Raw genomic sequence first — 20,049 nt, 5'->3', positions numbered from 1 at the left:
TAAAGGCCATGACCAGCATGTCTGTTAAGCAGATGACTGACTGCAGGCTACCTGAACATATAAATCAACTAATTACTCAGCTAATATCAATGTGTCATAAATGTTACTCTATAAAATACAAGACGCCAAACAGGTAGATTCATTCAACGCAATGTTTAGACTTTATGTTTAACAAAATAAAGTTTTTTCTAAACTTTATGTATCATTATCAAAACAAAAAAATAAATGTATACATAGCTTAAATCATAATTCAAAATTTATATTATGTGGAAAATTGGTTTATTTAATTTAGATCATGTCATCCACTGCTGCTTTTTGGTTTTAAATGTAAAAGTAATCATGACGTATAGATTTTAATTCATACTTTTGGTTCTTTACCAAGATATTGTAACCCAAGCATTTTTCTCTCATATTTCTTGACTCCCAAAGCAGCTCAGGTCTAAATAAAATTGAATAAAATGTATTGCATGCTGGTGAAAACAGCTACTTATCTGCTCCTGAACTTTAATCTGAACTTTAATCATGCTCTGCTTCCTGTCTGTTTTCATATTCATTCATTTCAAGTGTGATCAGTATCCACATTTGTCAGAATGTTTTCCTGTAGTCTCTTATGTCTTTTGCAGCTATTTGATCATCACTTCCTGCTTCATCAACACAGTCAGCAATGTGGAAATGGAATCAGAGACAAAGGAAGTAAAACTCTGCTGCGTTGGGTGTGCCGCACAAGTCACTACAATGATTTTTATCAGTCTAGAAGCACTTCCAGCTCTCAGAGGAAGGAAATCATCAACAGTTTGAGGCAAAAACCCCAACTTTGCTTTCTAAGTTTAGCTCCCCACATGCCAGCTCTCAGATGTTGGCAGCTGCTGATAGATAAAGCCTGGTGTAATTACCACTACAACAAGTCCTTCAGAAGCCTGATCCATCTGAATCACAGCACTTGAATAAACGCAGCGCTGCATCTTCTGTGGTTCTGATTCAACTGCCAGGCTCCGAGTAGGGACGACAGCTGATTCTGGTTGAGCACATAAACAAACAAAGCTTTTCTGGAAAAGTCAAACTGTAACAGTGAATTTGAGAGGAAATGTAGCACTGCGGTTTGAAGCTGGACAGACTAAGGATAAATCTTCCAAAGAATGGAAAATGGAAAAAAAAAACAAAAAAAAAACCTGATTAAATCTGAGTCCCAGTGGTTGCCATGGGCTCTCACGATATAGTGAAAGACGAGTCCAGAAGAATCCTTGCACAGTGCCGTCTCTGCTCACATGTGATGATGCTGAGGGAAAACACAGTCCATTCGACCGGACTCTCACACCAATCTCCTCATAGTCTCTGTTCACTTCCATCACGTACAGAGCAGGTTGCTGGCATGAATCGGATATCTTAATTACTAAATCATATCAAACTGAAGCACATGCTGTGGTGTTACTATGGCAACTATGATTGCTAACAGACCCTAGTTGTTTTTAACAGTCTTGAAAAGCTACTCCACATTTTTCTCTGATTTCTAACAGCGTCACACAAATATGTCAGCAGCAGTGAGCCACAGGCTTTCCAAAACACCCAGAGCTGCCTGAGAGAGTCACGCTATGAGGCCATCAGCGCGCTCCTACAGAGATCTACCCTCTGAGGCAGCACGATAATGTGTCATTATCTACTCTGCAGATCTCGCCCCCAAAACAGCTTATGTTTGTTCTCTCTAAACCCTTTTCTTTTACCTTAAGATTTACAAGATCCGAATCTGAAATCCTAGACATGTCTCCTCTTGAACGCCCATCCTTGACTAATGTTTTAATGGATAATAGTGATCTGTGAAAAAACCAGCGGCTGGAGCTTTATTCTATAAAAAATTACTCACATAAACAGTTTTATCATGATCCAAAAGTCTTCCTGTCTGGCTGTGTCTACCTCACAGATATGTTTTGGGTAGTTATCCAGCAGGTGACCGTTTTGGCTATGTAACAATCTTGCAGCACTTCATAAAGAGGGTTTCCCCCAGGAAACCTGTTAAGCCTAGTGGCAGAGGTGCTAGGGCAGTTCACCAGCAGCCCACCATGGTTTATGAGTTAAAAATGTTATAGTGAAATAAGAATAGTTTGGATTTTCTGTTAAAAAGTTATCAACAATAGTAGAAACAGCATCATGTTAGTGAGCTTAGTTAACAGAAAGTCGTGGAAGTTGCGGTTTTATCTGATTTCTGCCATTTAACTCCACTCCAACTGAAAAATTTCATATCTATTAGATATTAGCAATAACAAAAAACTACTGTACAGTTCTCATTTGCAATAAAATTTACCTACTCCCAATTTCAGATAGCAGCAACACGGATGGAGATGCTCAGCTGCAGTAGCTCACCTGAACATTGATGGCTGATTATCGTAACAGAGCTGGAGGTTTAAAACTCAGATAACCAAGATCTCTAAAAAGGCTTTCCAACTGTTTTTAGTCCAAAAGCCAAAAAGCTAAGCTGATTCTGGAACTATTTTTGCCTGATGCAGACACACAGAAAAAAACAGTTACTCTGTTAGCCCAGAGGCTAGCTGTTCCACAAAGTGGTTGTTACATTTTGTACTAATATACGTTAGTGAACCATCAAAGAGATTGATCAATACTTTGACATTTACTGTATGAGGAATATTAAAAGGTCAGTAAAGTTTATGTGTGCACAACAAAAAACTATTAAACACACCAGTGACGCAAACTAGCCACTCGTGTTTAGTTCTAAGCAGCTTGCTCATTGCCCCATTATGTCTCCATTCCTCTGGCCAATCCGCCTCCTGTCCCCTCTCCAGTCTGGGAAAACCCAGAGTTACATCAAGGAAAACATCATAAGCAGAAAGTTTGCAGGGCTGCAGCTGAGCACATGTTCATAGAGCAGATCCTTCTTTACACTATGCAGAAACATGCATGTAATAACATCTTCAACTGAATCCAACAAACATCCTGCCATTAAGGATTCTAACAGCTTATCTCTTGTCATACTGTTATGAGTTATAATTTTCTGATGTTCATTAGAAGAAAATTTGATGTACCATACCATCAGCAGATCTTAAACAGATCAGACAGGTTGTTAAGTTTGTCACAGTTTTCTGAGCTGGATCGTTAGTCAGTCTGACTAGCTCTGAGCCACTTTCCTACAGAATCATGGTGATATGAAACGGTTCTACTAGAGGTGAGGGAATGAACACTGATAACTAAAAAGACACTCATAAAATCCAAATTATCCCTTTAAAGAAATAAGTTGGTTTTATACCTCTCACACAGAAAAGCAATCCAAATAAGTGGTTGAAACTGAAAAAGTTAATCAGCATGTTAGCTTTTGTCATAGCTATTAAATATTGAAAAAAGTAAAATAAAATTGTTGATTTTTAATGGCAAAACAAAAGGTAAATTAACTACACAGCTTCTCCAAAAATCTAGGAGAGATTTTTTTTTAATTTCCGTCTTATTTTACTCTCAGTTGTTCCTGCTGTCTTGTTGCTGCTTGTTGAAACCCCCCTGCACTTCAGCTAAAAGAATCTGTCTTGATCTTGGTTTCTCAGATGTCCTTTGAAGCTGCAGTCAGCTTGTATAAACTCTACTCGGGTGAGGGTGAGTCTGTTTTCTGATTGGAGATAATTGCCTGACTGAAAAGTATATATATGTGGTATGATGTTACCGTATGCAGAGAAAATCTAATGTCTCAATGCTTACAGGAACAACACAAAGGCCTGGTGTGGTGAATGAAGAGCAAGTTGGTCTTAGAAGCAGCTGTGAAGTGTTTTGAGAGCAGAAATGAAAGCCTGTACCACCCACAACACGATCCAGTGGGCTGTTATGGGATTTGGATCAGAACTCAGTAGTACACATGGCGCCACACTCTGAATGCTGATGAGCCATTTACCAGGCCACTTTGGTCATTTTTTCCCTTTAAAGAAAATACTTACTGAACTAACCAAATACTGCTGCCAGCCAATCATTCAGCTAGACAGCCAGCAGAGCAGAGGAGGAACACAACCTCACTCACATTTCATTCACTGACACACTTGTGGAGTTATTGTTTTTCTTCAGACTGAAGGTTTATTTAAAATATATGAATTTGTTTGGGTGCTGAAAAGTTTGACTTCAGATCTAGTAATGAAATAGTAGAAAGTAATAATTTCCTACAACAACTGTATCTGTAAAGTATTTCTGGTTGTTAGCAAAATCTCAGAAAATACTTCATCTAAACCTTACAACCTCAACTGTCAGAGACTGGACTAGGACACTGTCAAACTTCATAGTACAGATTTATTGTCTCAATTCACACTTCAGGCTTAAAGTTGCAGTATGCCACTTTTTTTTTTTTAAATCTGTTTTTTAAATATTTGTTATAACGGTCACCATCTCTTAACAGTATGAGGCAAATAATCTGTGAAAAAAAAATCAAGCTCCTCCACCTCCTCTCAGTGCTACTATTGCTGTCTGAAGAAATGCACCACTGCCGGTCAGAAATAATTCTGATCGCTCTGACTGACAGTCAGTCAGAGTCAGAAGGAGTGTCTTAGAGCTGTTAATCAACTTCATGTACTCATTGCTCAATATGCTAATGGCAGAGAAACAATCTAACATTCCAGGAAAACTGTTTATCTGCCATCATTGGTCATTCAATGACCATGCTAACTAGCCTGAGCATTCACAACATGCTCTGCTGTCGGGGAGAAGCCTTAGCGTAGAAGAGCAAGGGGCAGGTTGTGACTGACAGCCCTAAGACTCTCCTTCTGGCTCTGATTGGCAGTTTCTGACTAAGCAATGTATTTCTACAATTAGCTCAGGGAGAAAACAAAGGAGCTAAAATTTTTTTTCGCAGATTTTCTCATTTTACACTGTCACCACATAGTGAGAGCTTGAACAAATATGTAAAAAACAAGTTTCTTAAAAAAGTTACAGAGTGCAGCTTTAATTTGCAAACAGGAAGCCTTAGGGCTCCCATATACTCAGGCGTACTAATGTGGCATTCTGTGGCCCGAGCCGACTCCAAGTGTACTGTCTGGAGACAGTAAAGATTTCATAGTGGAGATGCCGATTGCCTATATTTGTCGTGACAAATTCCTTCATTTTCTACAATTCAAAAAGATACTAGCATGTCTGATGAGCTCATTGGGCTTCAAGCACTATTTCTTCTCCACCACACACTTGTCAGTGCTGCACAGAGTGGTAGTCTGACTGCTGAGTGTCCTTTAGGAACTGGATAAAAACCGAAGAATCTTTTTTAAACAAATTTGTTGAGTTAATGTTTTCTGTCTTTGACCTTACGTAGCAGCTTGTGTCATTACATAGCAGCTTGAGCAATTTCAGAGTTGCAAATTGCTCACACAGCAGCAGCCAAACCCAATGTGCAGTAAAATGCTCTAAAGAACTAGTGACATATTGACACATCAGCTGTCTGGCCTTCTTATCTGTCATCAGTATTTCTAATCTGCATTTTGCATATGTCTGCATTTTTGATGATTTTGTATTATGTGTTGCCATCATTTAAAACTGATCTAAGCTCAAATAAAGCAGAACTTTCCAAAGAACACCACTAATAACATGGCTCAGTATCAGAAAACAATAGGCCTGCTTTGTGCGCCACACCTTTGTGAGTTCTTCCTGCAGACAGCTGAGGCAGCTCTAGCTTAAACGGCTCCTTCATGGTGTTTATCAAGATGAACGCTATAAGCTCCATGTCAAAACTGGATGATGCAACTACACTCTATACAAGTTTCACTTGACTGAAAATCGTCAGATGAGACGATGGGCTACAGCATCAGAACCCCAGACTAGATGCTAACTTAGATTCTGGATTACAAATTGAAGATTTTTTTTCCCCACTTTATGAGTTGGAGCCAGTTTCAGCTTAAATAGATACGTTGAGACATAATAACAGCTATAAAAATCCACCAGTAGCTGTCCAGAACTTCTGTTTGTGTTGCAGTCCTCATGTGATGCAACCCAACCTGGCTGTTCAATCTTTAGGTGACGTGTGTTTGCATAGGATCATAATCAGCTCTATTTTCAAACTTTGTGAACACAAACAAGGAATCTAACTTTGGTTCCGCTCTGCTTTCATCTAGCAGATAAACATATTTGAAGAATTAAGTGAACAGAACATGATTTATGATCCAAGATCACACACATTAAAGCTTAAACTTCAGCTGTTAGAGGCTCCAGCAGCTGCCATCTTGTTTGTGTCCCCCTAACCCTGTGTCCTACCCTTCTATTACAACAGCATACAGATGGTGCTCACAACTTTAGAGCTCATAATCTCATGGTGGTCATCATCAGTAAATCAGCTGCGTTTGATTTGTTTGGGAAAATTAACCTTTAATATAAGGTTCATAGAGCTTTTCAAAAATAGTCATTCAATTCAATTACAAACTACTTTATTAATCCCAAAGGGAAATTAAATGTTGTTGTAACTCATGAATTTAGATTCTTCAAGGAGTTATTGGAGATTGTGATGGCTGTTGACAGGAAAAATCTATTACCTTAAACTAAGTATTCACACCCCAACACAAAGGATTGCATAATTATGCAAAATTAGTGAAAGGGAAACGGATGTATTACTTTCAACATTTTTGTCATTTTTTCTGTGGCGTCATCCACTCCACTGTAGCTCGCTTGCAGTCTGTACATCTGACTACATTCATGGATATCTCAGGTGATTTTAATCATGTCATCATGGACAAAACCCTGCCCAACTTCACCCAGTATGAGAGCTGTCCCATCAGAGAGGAGAGGATTCTGGACTAACATAAAAGATGCATGCAGTTCCTTTCCTCTTCCTCCGCTTGGCCGGTTCAATCATAACCTGGTGCACCAGCCGATGTAACGTCCCTCTGATGAAGAGGCAGCCTGCAACCACGAGAACAGTGAGGAGGTGGTCACAGGAGGTCACTGAGACACTACAGGGGTGTTTTGAGGCCACTGACTGATAAGCACTCTGTGAGCCAAACATGGAGGACATCAATAAGCTCACTGAGTGCACAACACTCTACATCAACTTCTGTGTTGTAACCATCATCCCTAAAACTGTTTATTGTTACCCAAATAACAAGCCCTGGTCAGCTCAAAACCATCCTGAATGAGAAGAAAATGCCTTTCAGAAATGGCAACAGGCCATGGTGTGAGAGTAATACAGAGGTGCTTGAAGATGAAGATGAGAAGAGCAATGAAGGGTTATAAGATCAGAAGAAACTCCAGCAGAAAAACACCAGAGAGGCCTGGAGAGGGATGAGGACTGTCACTGGGTTCAGGTCAGCAGGCAGTAGTGTGGTTGAAGGCTACATTTACAGAGCCAATGAACTCAACCTGTTTTTTAACAGATTTGACTCTGCAGCCCCTGCATCTCCCGCCCGCACTCCCATCAATACCACTGCTGCTTTTCCAACTACTCTTCGCTGCCCCTCTTCAGAATCCTTCGTCCGAGTGTGAGTTTCACCTTCACATCTCCTTACCTCCTCTTCTATTCAGTCACCTTTTTCCACCTTCTGAGGATGAGGACCAGAATGAATCTATGGTTGCCAGTGCTATGCTGTTGTGTGCTGCAGGCTGAAAGTGGAGGACACCAACAGACTGAAACAAACTGATCTGCAAGGCCAGCAAAGTTGTTGGAGTGGAAATGGACTCTCTGACAGTGGTGTCAGAGAGGAGGATCCTGTCCAAGATGCAGGTCATCTTACACATTGAGTTTCATCCACTTCATGACGTGTTGGCTGGATACAGGAGCAGCTTCAGCCACAGACTCATAGTACCGAAGTGCAACACAGAGCGACACAGAAAATCATTTCAGACTTTACAATCCCCAAATCTGAGTAACTTAATTATCATTTTCTCTGCACTTGTGTGTGTGTGTGTGTGTATATATATATACTGTATACTGTATATAATCTCATAAGAGTTCATAAATTTGATCTCTTATGGTTGTTTTTGTATTAGCAATATTTACACCTTGGATGGAGTAGCTTGTCAACTAATAAGCAATTTCAGGGTCGGATCAGCAGACTAACTGCAAACAGGTCAGAATGGATGATTTTTAAGGTGGACATGGTGTAAACAATCTTATAAGCAATTTTCTTTCTCTCCTTTGTTTAACCAGGTAAAACCCCATTGAGATCCAGATCTCAGTTTCAAGAGGGACCGTGTTTTGGCTTGGTACAACATGACTCCTCCATTTGGAATAAACGTCCACATTCCCCAATCAAAGGACTTCCTGTTATGCTGGGTCTAAATGGCCGTTTTGGTCTAATTTTGAATTTACCCTTATATTTTCACCATAAAAACTATTTACCTTACCTTGTTTGGTATCATTATTTTCAGAACATCCTAAACTTTGTGATTTTACAGTGTTTGTTTCATTTTGACAAAATTTATTATCACATTGGAGCAAAAAACACACACAGAAACATGACGTCATGCCCGCCACAGGGCGGGCGTCGACCTTAAAAGGTTAAATCCTGGCTGAACGCTCTACTGTACAAACAATATTCAATAATAGTGAAAAAACCCAGCTTTACACTTTGAATGCTTTAATGTGGCCATTGCAGGATTAAATTACTTACATTCAGAAAAAAGCCAAAAAACCTCCAATACTATCTCACTGAAGGAAAATGACACTAAATAAAAGCCCCTTACAACAGTATTGTCAAGTAGTTACATGTCACAGTCCTATGCTGCAGCTCTTTCATGCAGCCACTTATAAGTTTTTATCAATTTAACTGGCCTGTTCTGAGTCCCACCTTGAAAAGCTGCAACATGTTCATGTCAATAAGGTCATAACTTGTCCTCTGCCTCCAGCAGTACTCAGAGAAAAGGCAACAGGTTGTGTTGGTGAGTGTCACCAAGGCAGATTTAAGGAGTTTTTCTTCAGTTAGCTCAGTATATATGAGCAGTGAACAACCTGCCAGTCCTGCTAACGTGCAGAACAGTAGAAGTAGGTGAAAGGGTGTGAGAGGAAACAGCAGTGGAAATTCACGGCTCATCTGACGGCATGTATCATGTCTGTTTTTACTCCCCATGCAGTCTAGTCAGTAAACTGGACCTACGAGAGTTTTCTACCTCTGCAGCCCACCGTTATGTGCATGTAGAATGAAAACCATCTCATCGTGTTGATACAGCACTTGGACAGGGGGTCTCTGTCGCTGCAGCAACCATATTTACACACACACAACTACAAGAATCCCAAAGCAAAACTAACAGAGATCCACACTTCACATTACTTATCATGCCTTCTAAGTCTGAGCATTCACTTAGCACATAGCTAATGTTGGAATGCTCAGATCACCATGGGAGTCAGTGGGTGTGGTTCACACAAAGGGTGAGGAGAAGGCAAAAACACGGAGGATGTGTTGCTTCCTAAAACTACATTCTTGCATGCTCATCATTCCTGCCTGTCAAATGAAAATGTTTCTGCCAGAACATTTTCATGTGACACTGTTAATTCGGACCTGGCTTCTCCATGTTTATCTCATTTACAGAGCAGCAGTGCACCCCGCAGTGCACCCCGAGCCATTCCCCTCCTACAGGAACCCAACCACACTCTTCACACAGGATCATAAAGAAAACATTGTTCACTGCATGGCTAAGCTATGTACTGTTTCTTTTCAGTCTGCATTTCACAGCAAGTGAAACATCCTGACAGACGGCTATGCTAAGAGAAAGGGACTTGCTCGCTAATCAGCATTCAGACCTGCTGCTAGAGTTATTACATCGTGTTCCAAATTATTATGCAAGTGATGTTTTCTCCGATTTTCTTAAATGGTCAATGCAAATGATGGTCAGTATAATTTTCAAGTCATGAACTATTACAGTATAAATCAAATTTTACTGAACAAAGCTCCCCCTGAAAACAGTATTTTTTTCAAAAATAAAAAACTCAAAATGCACTGTTCTAAATTATTATGCACAGCAGATTTTCTAAACATTTTATGGATTACAAAGAATTGCAAACGGTCATTCTTTAAATGTGCAGCATTAAGTGGTCACATGTACTAAAGTCAAAAGCTATTTCAATCAAAAACATCTTAACAGACCGAGTTAACATAGGACCCCTTCTTTGATATCACCTGCACAATTCTTGATCCATTGAACTTGTGAGTTTGTGGAGTTTCTGCTTGAATTTCTTTGCAGGATGTTAGAATATCTTCCCAGAGCTGCTGTTTTGATATGAACTGCATTCCACCCTCAGATCTTCTGCTTGAGGAAACTCCAAAGGTTCTCAATAGGGTTGAGGTCAGAGGAGGATGGTGACCACACCATGAGTTTCTGCCCTTTTATGCCCATAGCAGCCAATGGCACAGTGGTATTCCTTGCAGCATGAGATGGTGCATTGTGATGATGAAGATGATTTTGCTATGGAAGCTACGGCTCTTCTTTTTGAACCATGAAAGAAAGTGATCAGTCAGAAAGTCCATCTACTTTGCTGAGGTCATTTTCATACCTTCAGGGTCTCTGAAGGGGCCGACCAATGATTCTCTCCCCATGATTTCAGCCCAACAAATGACTCCACCACCTCCTTGCTGACATCACAGCCGTACTGGGATGTGGTGGCCATCTACTACTGCGTAGATCTGGACCATGCTGGACCTGTTGGAAAATTAATCTTCATGTTCGGCTGGGCCTACTGTGACCATTTCTGCTTGTGAGCTTTGGTTAGGGGGGCCCAATAGTAGGTTCATGCACCGCAAGCCTCTGGAGGATCCTCCACCTTGAGGTTCCAGAGGCTCCCTAACCCTAATCAATCCAGTTCTCTGAAATTAATTATAGTGATTCAAAGAGCCCTGACAGACAATACCATCTATAAATTTAATAGCACAACAAAAAATGTAATCTTTATGACACTTAAATCCAATTTGCATAATAATTTGGAACACGGTGTAGAGGAGCCTACACAACCACTGAAACAGGTTTCAGGCAGAGTCCATACTAGGAGGGGCAGAAGGAGGCCTGCAGCAGCTGGATAAGCACAAGGTTAAGTTTTGTTCTCTTCTTTTTGCTGAAGAGTTCATCAGTCAGTAAAGTTCCCAGTAATCTAAAGCCTCCAGTGGCAGACAGCATGGCTACACTTCACTTAGGACCAGTTTGAATTCTGCCTGGGGTTTACACTCAACATATCCTGATAAAAAAACAGAATTCTTTTTCTGTATGCTCCACTTCGTCCAAGGGTCTGAATTCTCTGCTGTTCAGAAACCTTTGCTGCCTGGAAGTGTGGACTCTGTTAAAGTTGTAAATTTATCCAACCCTTGACCCGTGACGTATGTAATGTTCCAGTTCAACATTATGAAGCTTTCCACTTTCAACTTAGTCCAGAAGGAGAGAATGTTGACGATGGGTTTCCTTTAGGTACAAACTTTTTAAACTACTTAGAATAATAAACTGAGTTTGCTGCACTCTCTCATAACTCCATTGGAATGTATGTATGATTGAATTGAAATTTTTTGAAAATGCTTTTAGATGGCTGGTCGGTGCTACATAGATAAACTGAATGGAATTATTGAAGTTGGTACGTCAGCTTGAACAACAACAACATATGAGTGAAATTAGTGAAGGTTTAAACTAATAGGCAGGTGTCCATAGCAACATGTGATCCGTGCCCCATGCAGCATCAGATTGGGGATAATTGAAGTCTCAGACAGCTTACCTTTAAAGTAGCTCTTGACCCTGAGATATCCCACGCTCAGGCGCAGGACAGAGAGCTTGTCCAGGCGGGAGCGAACCTCATCAGGGAAAGGCAGCAGCTCCATCAGCCGGTCCAGCTCCCCGTTCAGCCGATCCCGGTGGCGCTTGGAAGGGTTCGATTTAATAACTTCATTGTTGTCAGCGACCTTCTTCCTGAGGGGTGAACAGAAAATATGTGTTCAGTAACAGAGGAGTTCAAGCCTGACTAACCGGCTCTTCCATCAGCATAGCATCTGCTGTGCGACATGTGGTGATCAGCCACCAACACAGACATCACTTACTGTATCTATCAATACAGAACCTCCTCTCACACATCTGAAAGTGGCTCCACAGAAATGCCATGTTCACAGCAAGTTCAGACAGATAGACCCAGCAGTCTGACTCAGGTGATTACTGCTGCTATTGTCTTTGCAGTCAGCTGACATGAAGCTGTGTGCTTTGGACAGTATTTTATCACTGCTTAGTTTCACTGTCAGAAAGGGAAGTTCTCATTTAGATTGAGCCATATTAAACAGGAAACACATGGTGATTTTACAGAGCTAGAACAGGGAAACGCTTAGATCACTGCTGACAGAAATAACATGCTGATAAGAACAAACACTGTCACAACACAGCATTTGCTTCAATTATTACGTTCGACTAACAGTGTATTCAATCCTGCTTAGTCCTCTTTAATCCAACTCAAGTTTGTTTGCCTAGAAATTTCAGTTTGTTTGGGTAGGTGTGAATGCATACTCAAACTCTGATGAAGACTAAGAAATTGAACTCTGGTCCGACTAAAAATCTCAGTCTCCATTCAGTTGAAGTGAACTATGATGCTGTTCAAATGCATATATGGATGCAAGCAGACTAGAGACCACTGATGGTTAAATATTTAAGCACTAGTGAATGGTTGCCATGGGAGAATAAAGGATTCCTCAGACTTGCATAAAAGAATCAAAGCAATACTCCAGATATGGTTTGATGAAGGAATGGCATGATGTGACATGATGTGAAGCTTAAACAAGACCAGGTTCAGCAGGTGAAATCATTCCCAACAATATAGCAAGAGTGAAAACAACAACTACAGTCAAACCCAAAATAGCTTTTCTTCAGATTAAACCACAAGGGTCCTGGAAGTATGTCTAAACTAAATCCAGAGGGAAGCTTATTAACCATGATGCACAACACTGCACTGTTTGTCTGCAGGGTGATGGAGGTTTCCTGATTTGGGCCTGTACCCGGACCTTCCACTCATCAAGGCATTTTCACCAATATAGTCAGAGAACTGCTCTGTTTCACAGATAGGGTCATGCAGCAATACAATGACCAGAAACACAGCTGCAGATCCATCACACAGTGGCTGTACATCAAACAAATGCAAAAGAACAAAAATAAAATCCTGACAATGTTAATGACTGAACAGCAGATGAGGAACCCCAGTAGAGCTGTGCAGAACCTGAGCAGACAAGCCACTATAACCTAAACAGGACAGAATTATAATAATACTCACTTATTATGCAAAGAACAATATGTCATGCCCTTTTCTTTATGTATTAAATCTCAGTCTTAGAAAACCAGATGATCATGGAGTAAAAAACAAAACAACCCTCAATGTTTCATGTAATATTTGCTTAACCTCTGAAACCTGAATGATGGTGATCCAAACAGAACAGACTGGGCATGCTATTTGTTTCATCTTATTCTACTCATCAGAGATGCATTAAACAGTTCACATAACAGAACAGAACAGTTCACATAGCAGCAGCAAGCTAAACACACAACCCAGCTCCTGGTTGTTCATGAAGCATCACTTTCACTGAAAGAGAAGCTTGGCTCCACAAGCCACGCAGTTAGAAACAGGTTACTACTAAACAGTATACCTTCATAATATGAAAGGTCAAAGGTCAGATTAGTTTAATGGGCCACGCTTCTTAAAGCGGTCCAAGGTGAAAGGAGCTAGATGCTGCAGCTGCTCTGCAGTTATCCAACCGTCTCCCTGACAAGATTGGCATGTTTTACCAGCTTCATTTTGGACAAACATTTTCTTCCACTTGACCATGGAGTCTCTAGATGAGTCTTGATCTGAGTTCACTTCAGCAGTGGTTTTCTCATTGCGGCTCTCATAAAGCTTTGACTGGTGAACAACCAGCAGTTGTTGTCTGCAGAGTCTCTGTCTTACACATGGACCAGACTCCTTTCATGTTTTGATGATGATTTTTATCTGAACTCCAGGGGATGTTCAGGGCTTAGAGATTTTTGTCTCAATTCATGACTTAAATGTTTGTCAATAGAGTAAGTAGCAAACTTTACTTACCTAAAGTAAGTAAAGTTTATTTATAAAGTGCTTTCCACAGACATAATCCACAAAGCGCTGTACAATAAAAATCTACCTTAAATTACACAAAGAATAAAACAACCATAAGAAACACAATAAAATCATGACATAAAAGCCTAGGAAAATACAAGCGTTGTAAGTTTAATTTTCAGCCTCGTATATGGAACAACCAAGAGGTTCACTGTTTGAGAACAAAGGAAATGGGCAGGAGAGTATTTAGTTAAAAACTGACAAAGACAATCAGGAGTCTGGCCATAAAGCTCTAGTCAGCCAAGACTAGTCAGCACAAGGAGGCCAGTGTCCTGAATGTAGGACCAAAGTGATGTGACTGAATTTACTGAATTTGGTGAGAAGTGTGGCTGTTGCATTCTCTATTGATTGCAAATGTGAAATTGCAGACTTACCCTTCCAGATCTAGTTGTCTTTATACTATAATCACTGGAGACATAGTACCTGCACTCAGCTGATCTCCATTCCACTCGTTGAGAACCTACTAACCGAGTCTGGAACAATTCATCAAATGATTTGAGTACCTTGATTATTAAATTTCCTTGAGGCAAATTATCTGCCTTGAAGCTTCATTAAATTGTGTTTTGATGTTGTGTTCTGGCCAGATAATTATTTGTTGCACAACACTCTCACTTCTGCCAGTGAGTTGTTGACGACTGCTAAGTGTGCATAACAAAGGTCCTTTTTTCCCCAGACATGTCCACTTTTCACATTCTGGGACATCTGCAGAATTAAATTGATTGATAAAAATATGTGGGTTTTCATTGTTTTTGGGGGATCAATAGACATCCTTAAATTGACTGGCACATCATGTAACACAATAGCTGCTGCCTAGTGGCTGGTTCAGAGCGAACGGCAGCAAAGTATGCAGCGGGTGTATGTATACAGGTGGAATAGAAACACATGCACTGTAGCTGATGCTTAACGCAAGTGCAGCTTTACGAACAAATCAGAAAATAAATGCCATACTCCCTGTTGCAACAAATGGGTGGCGGAGCACAGTGTGGTGTATACATATCTGTATGTCTGTGTTTGATGAAGTGCCAATATATGTTGCTCACATGAACACAAAATACTGTGCAAAGTGAGAGTTCATCTATTAAACTGACTGCATGTAAATTGAAAACTAGAGCATACACATTTTAATCAAGTTTATTTATATAGCACATTTGAGCAACAAGGCCGTTGAAAATGCTTTATATCATAAAAACATAACGATAAAGGGTTATGAAAACCTCATACAGTCACCAATTGAGAAACCAGTATCTAACAGTACGTATTGTCAAGTGCCATCATCAAAATCATCATTACACATCAAATATTTTGGTCAATGTTTAATTTATTGCGGTTCAAAAGCAACTCTGAACAAGTGAGTTTTAGTCTTGATTTAGAAGAAACTCAGTGTTTCAGCTGTTTTGCAGTTTTCTGGAAGCTTGTCCCAGATTTGTTCATAGAAGCTGAATGCTGCTTGATTGGTTTGGTTCTGATTCTGGGGATGCAGAGCAGTCCAGAACCAGGAGACCTGATTGGTCTGGAAGGTTGATATAACACCAGCAGATCTTTAATGTATTGTGGTGCTAAGCTGTTCAGTGATAACAACTAACAACAGTATCCTAAAGTCTATTCTCTGAACTACAGGGAGCCGGTGGATGTCAGCTGATGTCAAACTGGCAGCATTGTCAGGTGATAATTTGATGAAAGAGTGGGAACCTTCATGCAGCTGCAGGGGAAAGTTCCAGAAACTGCAGGCATGATAAAACCACTGTCAGCTGCTCTGGGTAGCAGCTAGTCAAGATCAACCGAATACTAAACCTCATGATGTTAGATAAGATTGAGGGCGGCGGGGGGAGAGGTCTGTAGGGGTCAAGGCTCATGACTACATGTGACACAATGATTTCAGAAAAACTGCAGAGTCTGACCAGTTCTGATCGCATCGGATCACAAGGTTTCTGACCTATGTGCGGTCCAGGCAGCAAATCCTTGATTTCCCAGAAGTTCTTTCTGTAGAGAAATGTTGTTTAATGACAGGCTATTCAATTTCCTCCTCCTCCACCACTAACTGCCCGCTGCCCTCATGCTGCAGCTCTACCTTCTCAGAAATGATCTCACTCTGCAGAAATGCTCTGCAGAGACAAAAGCCGGCATTCAAAACCTTTTTCTGCTCCTTGGTTTGGGGCTCACATGGCTGAGCAGACATTGGGCTGTTCTGTCTGAAGGAATGATACTATAACTGGTCTATCTACTTCTATCTGGATTCCAGATCAGAGCACAGCTCTGCTGGGTTAATAAGGATGAAACGTGTGTGAAGACATTGACACGTTGGTCTGGAAGCAGGCAGGGCGTCTGCCTCTGTGGTTCTGAAGCATGACATGTTGGCTCTACACATGGACGCCTGCTGATAAAAACAGATGCAGCTTCGGTTTACAGAAGCTGCCTCAAAGACCTTTACAGAGAGAAGGAGACGAACATGTGCTTTACAATAAAATGACGAAAGGGCCAGAACCAGATCAGTTGCAGTCACTTCAGCTACATTCAGTAAAAACACAACCAGGAGCAGCAGTTCGGTGAAATGGGGTAAAGACAACAGAACTCCAGAGAGCTGTAAGGTAAAAGTGTCTTCTGACTAAAACATTTCCTGAGAAAAAATCTCAGAAAAAGCGGAAAAAGTTGATTACAAAAATTTCACAGGAAGACCTTTTATAGTTCAATACATTTACTTGTGTGAACAGTACTACACCGATTCCAGGACTGGAACCTGAATTGATCTTTGTGAGTCATCACTGGATTTTAAAAAGATCAACAATTCAGTTACTGAGAATTCTGGGTATTTTCCAGTCAAATTAAAGTATACAGTACAAGCCAAGGTTATTACAGTAAACTGAAAGTAAAATAACAAAAAGTGAAATTGAGAAAACATTTTTGTTAACTAAACTAAATAAAGACAGTAATTAATGGGGAACTACATTGTGTGTTTATAAAACTAACTAAAATATACTGAAATTACAGATATAATATCCTTTGTTTTTGTGTTTATGAATTTATTTATTAGCCTTTCAAACTGATGTGAAATGTACAGTTTACATCAGCTGTCAGTCAATTACAGCAGAGTCAGTTGGTTGTTCAACAATAACTGAACCCAACTATAATGAAGAAACTCAAAACTATAATAACAAACTAAATGTTTACATACAGAGCATACAAAAACAAACATTTTCTTTACTAGGTGATCAATTTTAAATCTGTAAATAAATGAATATATTTAAAAAGATAGTTCAATGGGTATGAAGAGGACGGCTGGAGGTACACAATGGTCATTTTTCCCTTCTGTTTTTCTGAATAATTCCATCTAATCATATTTATTCATCAAGAAAGCATCTCATTGTGTGAATGAAACAAAAAACATTAACAAATGAATAGCTGGAGGGCAACTTTTATTGTTATTCCATTTTACAAATTTAACAGAACATTATTTTACAAAACAAGAAGTGTTGCCCCTTCATTTTTTAAAGAATTCAGATATTATGTGCAAAACTAAATATCTTGGGTCTAACATAGAACTAACATAAAAATTTCCCTTTTAAAAATGCATTGGAGTTGAACTGAATTGTAAAATAATTATCTCAAAAAATGACCTGTATGTAAAAGCTAATGATCAGGAGTTGTTCATTTTTATTTCTTCCATCTGTCTTGCTATCTTCTTCTCCATTTTCTGAGTAATCATTGTATCCTTGCACCTGTGGTCAACTTAGTAAAATGTACAGAAAGGTTTTCTTCCGTTTTATAAAACTTGATGCCATGCTAAGCTTTGGGTTAATTATGTATTTTTTTTTTTTTTTCTGGGAAGTTTCATCTGTCTGTGTGGAGAGGTAACAGCAAGTATGTGAGCATCAATGGCCAAACAGAAACTACTGTACATCCTTCCGTTCTTCCATAACAAAGCTTTTTATTCCATCCTCAATTAGACCATCATTGCACAATAGTGTAATTGTGTGTTTAAAGGTAAGAAGTGCCTACATTATGATCATCTACATCTACCTTTACACATGCGTGCAATAGCTGTGTACATTATGGGAGGCTTTAATCAAGCCAGCAGACTATAATTAACTGAGATTGCCAAACAGAGAACTTGACACAGCAACCAGTAAGAGAGATGATGCTTCATAACAGTGAGCAAGATCAGAAGCAACAAAGACAGATTGAGAGTGAATATTTGGAGCTTTCAGTCATGCTGTGTGCCCCACACAGTTAATTAGTTGGGAACAATGAGATGGCCACCAGTAGTGTATTTACATCAAATCCACTGACTTTCAAACGTATTTTACCTTCCATCATGTCACATCAGCAAACCTCTATTTTACTGTATGTGACAGATAAACACAAAAAAGACTTTTATTTTTGTACATATTGAATTGTAAATAAAATTCTAAAATGTGTCATGTATTGAAGCCATGATTTGGTCCTGTTTGTAGCTTGCCAGAAGTCATGAAGACTCAATATGTGGTGGAAAACTAATACTGCACACCCTGGTGGATGGAGGTGAATCCAGGACAATCTTACGGTTGCCGACAGGTGCAAATGCGCAGCAAAAGAGAAAACATGCGAACAAAAAAGAAGACACCCCCGAATGAAATGCAGCAAACAAAAAGAGAGACGCAAACACCCCCGAATGAAATGCAGCAAATAAAAAGAGAGACGCAAACACCCCCGAATGAAATGCAGCAAATAAAAAGAGAGACGCAAACACCCCCGAATGAAATGCAGCAAACAAAAAGAGAGACGCAAACACCCCCGAATGAAATGCAGCAAATAAAAAGAGAGACGCAAACACCCCCGAATGAAATGCAGCAAACAAAAAGAGAGACGCAAACACCCCCGAATGAAATGCAGCAAATAAAAAGAGAGACGCAAACACCCCCGAATGAAATGCAGCAAACAAAAAGTGTTGAAAACGGAAGTGCTCCAGACCACTAGGGGGAGTAAAAGAAAATAGTATTCATTTCTATGGGACCAGATGCAAGATTCAGAGAAAGAAATTTGAAAGAAAGTAAAGGTATCTCTCTGAATCTTGCATCTGGAAAGTGTGATTATTGTGAGAAGTCTGAAACAATAGAGCATGTTATTTTAGAGTGTTGTAAGTATGAAGAAGAGAGAAGATGCATGCTGAGAGAGTGTGTAGGTATTAAAGAAAGGTTTAATTTAATAGAATTTTTGAGGAGAAATTTCGGGAGTAGACATATTCAAATAATTATTCGGTATCTTAAAAAAACAAAGCTATTTCATAGGATATGAGTAGAGCAAGTTGGGTGTGAATGTGTAAAGAATATCAAAGAGGGGTATATAAAGTTATACGCAAGTTGGATAATATAAGCAGGTGTGTATGTGTGGGGGTATGTTTAATCAGGAGTTAATGGAGGGAAAAGGTAGAAAGTGAAAGTTTATAGACCATCTCGAACCACACTCCATACTGGTAAGTGGCGGTAATGCTACTGTAAGTTTGTTGCCAACCGCCAATAAATACCAAGAAGAAGAAGAAGAAGAATCTTGCATCTGGTCCCATAGAAATGAATACTATTTTCTTTGACTCCCCCTAGTGGTCTGGAGCACTTCCGTTTTCAACACTTTTTGTTTGCTGCATTTCATTCGGGGGTGTTTGCGTCTCTCTTTTTATTTGCTGCATTTCATTTGGGGGTGTTTGCGTCTCTCTTTTTATTTGCTGCATTTCATTCGGGGGTGTTTGCGTCTCTCTTTTTATTTGCTGCATTTCATTCGGGGGTGTTTGCGTCTCTCTTTTTATTTGCTGCATTTCATTCGGGGGTGTTTGCGTCTCTCTTTTTATTTGCTGCATTTCATTCGGGAGTGTTTGCGTCTCTCTTTTTATTTGCTGCATTTCATTCGGGGGTGTCTTCTTTTTTGTTCGCATGTTTTCTCTTTTGCTGCGCATTTGCACCTGTCGGCCACCGTACAATCTTGAAAGAAAACCTGATTCAGGCTACAAAAGATGAGAGACTGGAGTGGAGGTTCACCTCCAGCAGCAAAACATCCCCAAA

General features: G+C 39.9%; 1 protein-coding gene across 1 annotated transcript in view; it reads right to left on the bottom strand.

Moving 5' to 3' along the window:
* The window catches only part of LOC102224426 (aryl hydrocarbon receptor-like), a 44,667-nt gene that overhangs the window by 17,933 nt on the left and 6,685 nt on the right, over positions 1-20,049 (bottom strand). The window contains exon 2 of the mRNA XM_014471100.2: positions 11,639-11,829. Coding sequence (XP_014326586.2) covers positions 11,639-11,829 — 191 coding nt within the window. The remainder of the gene's footprint in view (positions 1-11,638; positions 11,830-20,049) is intronic.

This window comes from Xiphophorus maculatus, chromosome 7 (genome assembly GCF_002775205.1).
Source record: "Xiphophorus maculatus strain JP 163 A chromosome 7, X_maculatus-5.0-male, whole genome shotgun sequence".
NCBI classification, from domain to species: Eukaryota; Metazoa; Chordata; class Actinopteri; order Cyprinodontiformes; family Poeciliidae; genus Xiphophorus; species Xiphophorus maculatus.
The sequence above is the reverse complement of the archived record's forward strand: the minus strand, read 5'-3'. Positions and strand labels throughout refer to the sequence as shown.